The sequence below is a fragment of the Odocoileus virginianus genome, chromosome 10, assembly GCF_023699985.2.
Source record: "Odocoileus virginianus isolate 20LAN1187 ecotype Illinois chromosome 10, Ovbor_1.2, whole genome shotgun sequence".
In the NCBI taxonomy this organism is placed as follows: Eukaryota; Metazoa; Chordata; class Mammalia; order Artiodactyla; family Cervidae; genus Odocoileus; species Odocoileus virginianus.
In genome coordinates, this window is record NC_069683.1 from 66,625,943 (window position 1) to 66,636,998 (window position 11,056).

Consider the following 11,056-nt stretch of genomic DNA (forward strand, 5'->3'; position numbering starts at 1 on the left):
GAAGCTAATGTTGACTGAGTGATATTTATTAATGTATTTTTATCTTTGCCAGTGTACCCATCAGTGGAACCAGGATGGTTGAAGGCAACTTATGAAGGCAAAACAGGACTCGTCCCAGAAAATTATGTTGTCTTCCTCTAATGCTATTTAGTGGACGGCAGTATCTTCATGGTATCCATGGTAACAAGTAATAAGTGCTATGATTTTATCTGACACAGATATGAGGATCAGCCCATTAAAATGAAAAATAATCCATTTCTAGCGAGTTTTCCACAGCAGAATATGTAGCTCCATTAACGGAAAGGGGAAAAAAATGTTTAAGTTTTTGCCATTCTTTTTTATCTTGGGCTGATTTCTTATTTTGAAATAGCTTATCCCCATCCCCTGCTTTTTTTCTTTTAATAAGTAACTCTCCACAATGTCTCTTTCATAACATTTATAAAAATCTCAAATACTGTGTTAAGTACTACATCCCAGAAATCTGGAAACCAGAAATCTGCTATAAGACTTTTAAGACCTGCCCTTTACTGTCCAGTATTCTCTGAGAAACCTTGAAATCATTGCTAAAAAAATGTAATTTAAGCTGTTCATTTATTATTTTTTCTTAAAAATATACTACTTTTATATATGATTGTTTTGCTGGTCCTAAACATTTCAAGGAAATAAGGGGTTTTTTTTTTGACATAAGTTTATTTTTATTTGTTTACCAAGTAGATGATAATATTCAAAAGCAATAATGTATATGGTGTCTGTAAATGAAACCAAGTCATACACTGATTCTGCTGTAAACACTCTGTCCAGCATTCCAGATGCCGTCTATGTGCTTAGAGCAGGGATCAGCAAACTACTTCTGCAGAAGCTTAATAGGAAATACTTTGGGCTTGGCAGGACCTGTTGTCTCCATCACCCTGTTCAGACTGCCGTTGTAGTGGAGAGTAGTCACAGACAACACATGAATGGGTGTGCCTGTGTATCAATACAGCTTTCTTTTGTGACGCTGAAGTCTGAAATTGTGAATCTGTCATGCCATAAGATATTAAGCTTCTTTGACTTTTAAAAAAATCCATTTAAAAATAGAAATTTATAGTTGATGTGCCATACAAAAGCAGGTGGCAAGCCAAATTTGACTTATGGGTCATGGTTTGCTGATCCCTGGTTTGAAGGATGTGTAAAACTGTCTGTATTTGAGATTTTATGAAATTTTACTCCATTAACATATAAATACTAAGTGATATGCACATACCCTCTGCTAGAATCAGTATAGTGGTATCACACATGTGTAATTACAATGATAGGAAAATGATGGAAAAGTACAGTATACAAGCATACAGCTTAAATTCTACTTGTTATTCTGTAAAGTGTCCAAGGATTTTATTGATACCCTTTTGGCTCCAAATGATAAAGATGATGTGTTAAGACAGTAGTTGGAAGACTATGCCTTCTAAAGTCTATGATTAGTTGAGGCATAATCTTAACATAAAGGTACAGGATTCTTAAATTATTTTGAAATTATTTCATCATCTTTAGCAGGAATAAAGTCATATAAAATTTTCCATTATGCCTTTCGATTTACAGCCTTTAATAGAAATTTCACTGTATTTATAGAGCATAGAAATAGGTATTTACTATACATTTATATATACCATAATTATCTGGTCATATGTTGACCACTTCTTCTATTATTTCTATTTAACAACCCTCATACTATTTCTAACATATCTGCATGTGGCAAAGAGCCTTTCTTCTCAAGATTCCCAAAAGCTGGTTCTCTGCCATGGATTGCCACAGCACTGGCCCGCTTGGCCACAGTATTGTACATGCTACTTCAAAGGTCTTCACTGTATAGACACTCAGGTATTGACTGTAGACAGTTCTTCTTACATGATACTGCTTTGTAATCTCCATCTCTTCTACTTTAAGTTAATGTTTCTAGAGTTAATAGGTTAAATTATATACATGCACAACTATGCCTTGGAGCATTTATGCTTTTAAAATTAAAAATGGAATAATGGATTAGGATTTAGAGGTAAAGAGAGTAACAGTAGGCAGAATTACAACCGGAAATAAATATCAGCATGGAAATAAAGGAATGGAAAATATTTAATGTTGTAAAAATCAGTAATATAATGAAAAAATCAGATACATTTGTCTCCTTTTTTTTTTTTTTTTTTTTTACCTGCTACTGTTGATTTTTGTACACTATGATTATGCGTTGCTAGAGCTTCTTGGCCTCTAGATCCTTGGTGGTCCTTAGTAATTGCATTGCTGACATCCTGACTGCCCTCTGCTGGAACAGAGGTGGTCTCTCTAAGGGACCTGGTTCTTCATCCACAGCACCCTCAGTTTAAGCACCCTTGCTAGCATCTGGCATCCTACTAAATTAAAGCCTCTTAAGGCAAATTGATTTTCTTTCAAAGACCAACTTGACTCTGAAAAGAGATTCAGAGTCCTTCTTCACTTGCTGCTGCAGAGAGAAATCTCAACCTTCATTTTCCTTTAACATGGCCAGCGTGTTCCTGCCTCTGAGTTGTCTGTGAGCTAATTCTACAGATGGTCAGTGAGGAATTAAACCTTTTGCTCTAAAAGTCATGGGCATGAAGCCCCTCTCCTTCTTTATGGTGAGTCATATACTGTGACAGTACTTGATATGGTCCCTTTTTGAAATAAGCTGCGAAATGCTTGTCCCAGTTATGCTTTTGTTTGAAGTTTTAATCTCCCAGATTTGTGAGAATGGTTCTTTTTCCTTCACATTGATTGTTCATGGAAGCAAGTCATGGCCCTATGCTACCGCTCAAATGAAGCTGCTTTTCCCTAGAAATGTTTCCAACAGATAAAAGTATTTATGAACATTGAGAAAACCAGGGCATGTGCTGTGATCACATGGAATAGTCATTACACCAGAAGGTACATGCCAGTCACTACAAGAAGATCATATTTGAAATGACAACAGTGTTTCGGTAATGAAACTGTAGCCTTTCAGAGACTCAGTGAAGATACTTTAGAATTGCCACATCCACACCTTGGAAACTTCAGGCCAGGTGGGCACCCTAATCACTGCTGACAGTAGAATAAGGGTGCGGAGACTCACGAGTCCAAGGCAGTCATCTCATCTGTTAGATGAAGATATCCTTGAGTGCAAGACCTCGCTGTGTTTCAAGGTGACTCTTGTACCACAGCTGCCGGCTTATAAGCAGGAGTCGGTTAGGTGAAGGCTTTTTGTTTTGTGTGAATGCCTGAGCAGTGAGATGATCTCTGTATCGCTCTGAAGTCTGTGAGGCATGAGGAAGTACCGTCCTCCTTGTTTGACGGGGGTGCTTTTACCCTTGTATTCGCTCTCTGCCTCGCGCTGTGAGTGGGTATAAGCTTTTACCCTTGTATTCTCTCTCTGCCTCGCGCTGTGAGTGGGTATAACCAGGCATCCCAACAGTGCCTCACTGATGGCTCTTCCAGGAAGGGAAGAGGATTTTTTTTTCAAACGCGCCTTCCAAACTTTCCAGGTTCTCAAATAAGAAAAAGAAGGCAAAGAGACAATGATTTGGGGATTCTTTTCTGTTCTGTGGTAATAGCTTTTACTTATTGTGGCACGCCCCCTAAAAATCCACCATGATGTCAGGAAACTGAATCTGCTCTGCAGTCTTAGGAAATTAAACCTGCTGGCTCCTCACTCCCGGCCTTCTTCAGGTCTGTGCGTGTCTGATGTGCAGGGTCTCATTCACAAGGATGCTGGTTTACAAGGGTCCCTCAGAGCCTTTCTTCAAAGCCCTTCCATTTTTAGTATGCCTCCCCCAGTTAGATATTTGGGGTGCCTTAATCAGCAGTTAGAACTCCATCTTGATTTGTACTTTGTTGACTGAAGTTAGAGGTGGACTCATTTCAGAACGGGTTTTGTTCTTTAGTTTTACAATGTATTTGTAGTTCGCAGCTGTTACTATGACCTAACATCACTGAGTTAGACCCCAAAGTCATGTCATTTGCTAAAGGAAAAAAGTAGAGACCTAATTACTGTCCAGAAGTTATTTTCTTCTTTAGCATAAGTTTCCCACTTTGAGTAGATATTGCTGTTAACTTTTGCCTCTTACCCTGTTTGCTTACCTTCCAAAATCAAAACACTTTTCCCAGAGAATTATTAGCCTATTGAGTAGACTTCTGAATAATCTGTATCCTACCTGTCTCCTGTTGATCCTCAGACGTAATTCAGGTACTTATCAACGACTCTCACATCTCTTCACCACATTCACTGTATCCATTTGTTGTCACCAGTATCTCCCTGCCTCAGATCTATGTGGTAGTAACCTTGGACAAATTCACATTTACGGATGGCATGGACTTTTAGAGGATCAGATCAATAAATAGGATTTTTCACCTTTTTTTGGACTGTTGTGTTCACTGTTTTAAACAGGAAATCTCAAGTACATTGACAGCACTCACAGCAAGCCATAGGCAGAAAACTGATTACATGTTCTGGTCCAAAGTTTCTAAGTCACTGTGTGACTTAGGGAGTCTAACAGATCAGCCTCTCTCCGTGGCGCTCACGGGAGGGACGCCACACTCAGAGGTTGGGCGTCCTTTCCTCGGTGCCGTAGGGAGGAATGGGGTCTCTGTGTGTGCTGCAGACCCTCACCATCCTTGGTGGTCACGGCCAGGGCCACGGGAGGACCGCTGATGCTGGAGGCGGTGCCTGCCCCACCGTAGGTAGGTGACCACTTTCTGCCCTTGCACCATCTCTCGACAAGGTTCCCATGGTCTTTACCCTTCCAGAGCCCAGCTCTGCCTTGAATCCATTGTCTCTTAGATTAATGCTGTGCGTTGTTTTTTATATGCAGAAAGTTGGAGATTTTATGTCTGCCTCTGTATCTTCGGTCATGATTTATGCTTAACAGCTGAGAAGGCATCACATATCAAGGGCTGTGATTTCAAGAGCCTTTTTGAACTCTAAGCTGAAGCCTTTACAATATATTGGGAGTGTGGCAGGGAAGATGACTTTTTTTTTAAAATTCAAATCCTATTTATATACTGTTAAATTTGAGGTACTATAGTTTATATAAAAGTTGAATATTTAGATGATATATTTCAGTATTAGGAATTTGTCTGAAGCCATTAATTAACATAACAAATTAAATAATAAGTATGAAGATGATTGTCAGTAAATTATCATATTGAATTTTTTGTTTATTTTGTAGTGTCTTGTATTTATCTGCACTTTGTGTGTATATATATATATACACACACATACATATACAAACATGTAAATAACTTCATGTTATTCCTTATCTGAATTGCCACAATTTCTTTAATGTATGTTTACACTGTATTTTAAATTACTTTAAAATAAACTATGTTTAGCACATTTTAATTTAGTCTTTGTCTTTGAAAACCCACTGTGTTAGAGGGCAGCTGTCTTGGATCCATATAGAGAAAAATCAAAGTTTCAGGTACTGTGAATGGTCATTTTGGGTATGGCTGAATGGAAAAATCATAACAGAACTGATAACTTTTTCCTGATAATTGGACTCTTCCTGAGCAACTGTAATGTTGGTACTTCCTAGTAATGCGGGTACTGGACTTCCCTGGTTACACAGTGGATAGGAATCTGTCTGCCAGTAGAGAGGACATAGGTTCAGTCCCTGGTCCCGGAAGATTCCAGCTGACTCTGAGCAGCTAAGCCGTGTGCCCTGGAGCCCACACGCTGCAGCTGCTGCAGCCGGGGCTCCAGAGCTTGTGTTCCTCAACAAGAGAAGCCACGTCCATGAGAAGCCCGCGGACCGCAGCAAGAGCACCCCTGCTTGCTGCAGATAAAGCAAGCCTGTGGACGGCAACAAAGACGCAGTGCAACCATAAATAAAAACAAATGAAAATTTTAAAAGGAATAATAATGCAGATGTCTACAGGAAAAAGAAGCAAATAAATCATAAACAAATTATCCAAAAAACAGCTATGTAGGCTTACCTGAAATAAAATAAATACATGAAAGTTCACAAGTGTACTGTGAAAGAAGAGCATGCATGCTCAGTCGTGTCTGACTCTCTGTGACCCACTGGACTGCAGCCCTCCCAGCTCCTCTGTCCATGTTCTCTGTCCAGGCAAGAGTACTGGAGTTGGTTGTCATGCCCTTCTCCAGGGGATCATCTGACCCAGGGATGGAACTTGTGTCTCTGCAGCTCCTGAATTGCGGCAGATTCTTTAGCACTGAGCCACCAGGAAGACATATCAGCGTACACATAATCCTCTTAGATGTTTATTAGTTTTGTCACTCTTTCGGTCATTGTTCAGCTTCCCAGGCAGTGCTAGTGGGAAAGAATCTGCCTGCTAATGCAGTGGAGGCAAGAGACAGGAGTCTGATCCCTGGGTCGATCCCCTGGAGTAGGAGGTATTCCTGCCTGGGACGGAGAAGCCTGGCAGGCTGCAGTCCTTGGGGCTGCAAAGAGTCAGACACGACTGAGCACGTGGTCACTCTGACTTCTAGCTAGAAATTTTACTTTTCTCCCTCAAAAAAGAGTATCATGTGTTTATTTTTTGGTGCTAAGTGGATTAGATTGTAACAAATCACATTGCAAAAACTAAGCCTGATGGGTTAGTAACAGAGTCTTTGGGCATACAACCTGATTTATTCAAATGAACTGTAGCTTCCATGTCAAGAGGAGAAGCAATAAATTCATGACAAAGATCTGTTGGAATAAAAAGATAGTAAAGTGATAAATTCCCATATGATTAAGAAGGAAAGGACTGTAGGATAGGTATTAGAGATCATTGTGGATCAGCTACTGTTTGAGAGTGTTAGGTTAGAAGGAACTGGCCTAGATGGAATCCCTTATAACTGATATTTTAGAAATAATTTTTTAAAAAGGTACTATATAGATCCTAACAGGCACATCTGGAATGATTTAAACATCAAAATAAGTCATGTAGTATTGGCTAATTGGATTATAACCTGAGGTGTAAAATGTCCATAACCACACTGATGCAAGGAAATGGCAATAAATTTCATTTATATAGATAAATGCAAACTAGAGAAGAGACAAATATTCTGTACAGAAGAATTTCAAATAACAATTGATATTTTATTATTTTTTCCTCTAGGGATTTGAATTAAACCCTTCCCCACTTAAGGATGGGCTAGGTTTAATGACTAGCTTCTAAAAATAGAGTTCAGAAAAAGTATTGTACCTTTACAGAGGAGAAGGCTGGCAGACAAGATCTTAACCAAGTGATACAAATTATCATCATGGATATTGTGTGGTTGTCTTGTAACCTGTAAGACGATGTGATGAGACGAGCATATCACTTCTGCGGTTTTCTTTCCCAAAACCCATAACTCCAGTCTAATCATCAGAAAAATGTCAGACACATGCAGATGCAGAACATTTTACAGGATAGATACTAGGTAAGTATGTCTCAAGATTGTCAAAGTCTTGAAAAATAAGATAATACAGAGAAAGTGTCACAGATCAGAGGAGACTTGGAAGACTAGATCCATGGATTGCATTCTAGAAAGGAAAGAAGATATAAATGAAAAAACTGATGATGTCCAAAGAAAATCTAAAGTTTAGTTAATAATGTAAAAATTTAAAACAGTAACAGAAAGTAGCCACAAGATAGTGACATGAACTGGGGGTACCTTATTTCCTTTGTGGAATTTAAGTTGCTTTTGTTCAAGACGAATACTTTTAATTGTATCCCCCTTCTAAATTGGGATCTGTGTGTGGGACATGTTGCCTATTCATCACTGAATCCAGGCACTAGATCAGAGCTTGGTCTACAGTAGGGTCAGCCCCTTCCATTAAATGAATGAATCTACTAATAAACATTTCTAGAGTTTGGAGAATCCACTTGTGTTGCTTTTGTGTCTATGTCTCCTTGCCCAGGAATAATGGGATTCATTCTTTGACATCCCCTAAATGCATGGTTTTACACTGGAGTGAGTTATATATTGATGGAGAAAACATACACTTCCTCATGATCATTTTATAATGTTCTTACGTATAGAGATTATACAAGACTTGATCTTCTAAGAAGGAAAAGGCTATCCACTCCAGGATTCTGGCCTGGAGAATTCCATGAACTATACAGTCCATGGGGTCGCAAAGAGTCGGACATGATTGAGCAACTTTCACTTTCACATCCATACATGACTACTGGAAAAACCATAGCTTTGACTAGACGGATCTTTCTTGGCAAAGTAATGTCTGATCTTCTGATAGACCTGCAAATATTTGAATTAAGCTGGATGATTTGGCGTCGATGTGGAAGTGCTCAATTTTCTAAACCATTCCATACAAAATAACACCCAAAATTTGAAAATTAAGCTATGCTAAACTTACAATTGAATTTCTTGGGCCAGAGAAGTTGAGTTCTTAAAATTGCAAAACACAGCAGTTCTTCCTATTTAAGAAAAAAAAAAGACAATGTAGATGAGAACATTTGAAACCTCTTCGTATGGGACACCCTTGGGAACACAAGTTCCCAAAATACTGATTGAATACTTACAAATGCTGTTTCTAGGTGTTTGATGTCAATGAGCCAAGCATGGTGTTCAGCAGGGCTCTGCTGGTTGATAGAAATAAGTTACCTGAAACTTTCTACCTTTCCAAATTACCAGGAGCCAGTCTACTAAAGAAGATTCCCTGGGTCAGCCTGAGCTAGAGAAAGGAAAATAATAACATATTTCCCAATACTCATCATGGATTTTGATATCACTAAGTCATGCATCTATAGACAAGCTTATTTTTCACAGATTGAGTGCAGTCATATGTTGCCTTAGCAACTACCATTCAAATGTCTCTCAAACATTTTTGGAGCAACAAAAGCAGAAACATTTCTTCAATAATTCATGCGTGGAACCCAGTATGTAAACACATGAACCCAGTGGGTACATCTCCATGTGTCCCTGCATCAAGGCCCACAGCCTTTGGCTTCTGGAATCCTTGAGGCTTCTGAGAGCAAGATTTAGAAATGAGTCAAAGTCTCTCATACCACTAATTAGAAAACTGAGGGCTGTGTCAGTGTGTTTTCAGTGGAATCCTGGAATCCTCTGCTACAATCTGACCACTAATTTTTAGATGTGTGGGGAGGAGCTTTGAAAAGTCTTAACTTTATCTGGAAAGGATATCCTCTGATTAAGGGTGTTTTCCCTGATGTGTACCCGTGGAACGGGAAGGCAAAAGATAATATTCATCAGCATTGGCTATTATAAAAGGAAGAAAAAAATTATTTTTGGTGTGCAAGAGTTTCTGAAAAGTAGATATAAAGTATCTAGCCCAATGCCTTGTACCTAGTAGATACTACTGGATAATAATTATTATTAGGTGTATGATGATTTTGCAACTTTCTGATGTAAATGGCAAAAGACCCAGTGAAACCTTAAATTGTAATAATAGACATTAAACAATGGCACCAAAAACATGGTACATAATCACTGATCCTTCCAACTACTAGACAGACATTGGGTGTCTTTTTTTTTTTAAGAAAACTGAGGCTAAAAGGCTATTTTCTCCAACTTCCCAAAGGTCAGATAGTTGACGGTGGTAGCATGGACTCAAGCCCACGTGTCTGCTTTAAAACCCAGTAGTCTTTACAATCAGTGTGTTGTTTAGTCACTAAGTATGTCTGACTCTTTCACGACTCCATGGACTGTAGCCCGCCAGGTTCCTCTGGCCATTTGATTTCCCAGGCAAGAACACTGGGAGTGGGTTGCCCTTTCCTCTTCCAGGAGATCGTCTTGACCCAGGGGTCCAACCTGGTCTCCTCTGCATCTCCTGCATTGCAGGGAGACTCTATACAGCTGAACCACCAAGAGCTACACTAAGTGGGTATGGTAAAAACTCACAGACCACTGCATTTGAAACAGGTCTTTGGCAAACTCAACCTTACCCAGAAGAAAGCTGAAGATGGAGGGAGGAGGCAAGCCCTGTTCTGTGAAAATTGTTTTAGACCAAAGTATTGCTACTCCATGTATAACCTTGAAGCCATACAAGAACTGTTTAGAGATGTAGACTCCCAGGCTTTCTGAAGCAGCATCTGATTGTAATAAGATTTCAAGTGCATTTGTATAAACACCACACTTGAAAAGCACTGATTTATTGAAATTTTGATGAGGCTTTCAGGGAGATTTAAGGGCAAGAAGAGACAGAGCTTATGTCTTATTATTCTAAAGGCCAAAGATAAGACCCCTTGGAAGAAGTCACAAAAATTGATGCAAAGCTTTTTCAAAAGTAGTTTTATCACTAACACTTCAAGGAGAGAACTCAAACGACAGCTTTCCATCATAGTGTGTAAGTGCATCTGGATGACTCACCATTTGTCAGGGCTTCACAAAGAAAAACAGAAAAAGGAATTTAGACAAAGTCTCAAAAGACGATCACTGAGCCCCAGGACCTATGCAAATCACTGGAGAGCCCGAGTAAATTAGACATTATTCCTCCTTTCAAGAGGACCGTGGTTTTTTGGGACAACAGATAAATAAAAATCAATGAAATGTCGAAATGTTGAAAAGATGGAGTACTGTGTGCTGTGACAGCCCAGAGGAGGGGCACTCTTCTGAATCCAGGAGATGGAAAGGTGATGACAAGGAATGCACTAGTAGATTGTATACAGAGAGAGACTTGTGGGCGACCGTGCCTGGATGTCGTCATCCAGCCGAGAAGCTGAAGGGGGCAGGGCTCTGCGGGCAGCTGGGAGCTCCTCTCACACAGAGCAAGGTGCTCAGAGTGAGGGGTGGGGAGAGGGAGGGACGTCCCTCCGACGAGAATGGGGAGTGGGGAAGGGCTGGGGTGAGCTGCACTTCCTCTTTTTCCGTGTCTTCATCCTTTCAAATAACAAAGGGTAGCACCAAGCGGTGTTCTATTTGCTCACCATTTGAAAAAAACAAAGATATGGTCTTTGTTCTCAAGTTCAAAGCTCAATGAGGGAGACAGACATGAATTAAAAACAATGGTACAAATGAAGTGAGTGTGATAGAGAAACACATGTGAAAGCTTTTACACATGAAAGGAAATGTCCTCAGTAGACCTTCAAGAATGGAGCATGGGCAAGGAATAAAAGGAGGAAAGACCCAGAGACT

General features: G+C 39.6%; 1 protein-coding gene across 3 annotated transcripts in view; it reads left to right on the top strand.

Moving 5' to 3' along the window:
- The window catches only part of ARHGAP42 (Rho GTPase activating protein 42), a 315,416-nt gene extending 313,278 nt beyond the window's left edge, over nucleotides 1-2,138 (top strand). For all 3 annotated transcript variants that reach the window (XM_020868796.2, XM_070473665.1, XM_070473664.1), the window contains one exon: nucleotides 53-2,138. In XM_020868796.2, coding sequence (XP_020724455.1) covers nucleotides 53-141 — 89 coding nt within the window. In that variant the 3' untranslated portion in view covers nucleotides 142-2,138. The remainder of the gene's footprint in view (nucleotides 1-52) is intronic.
- Nucleotides 2,139-11,056: the final 8,918 nt, after the last annotated feature.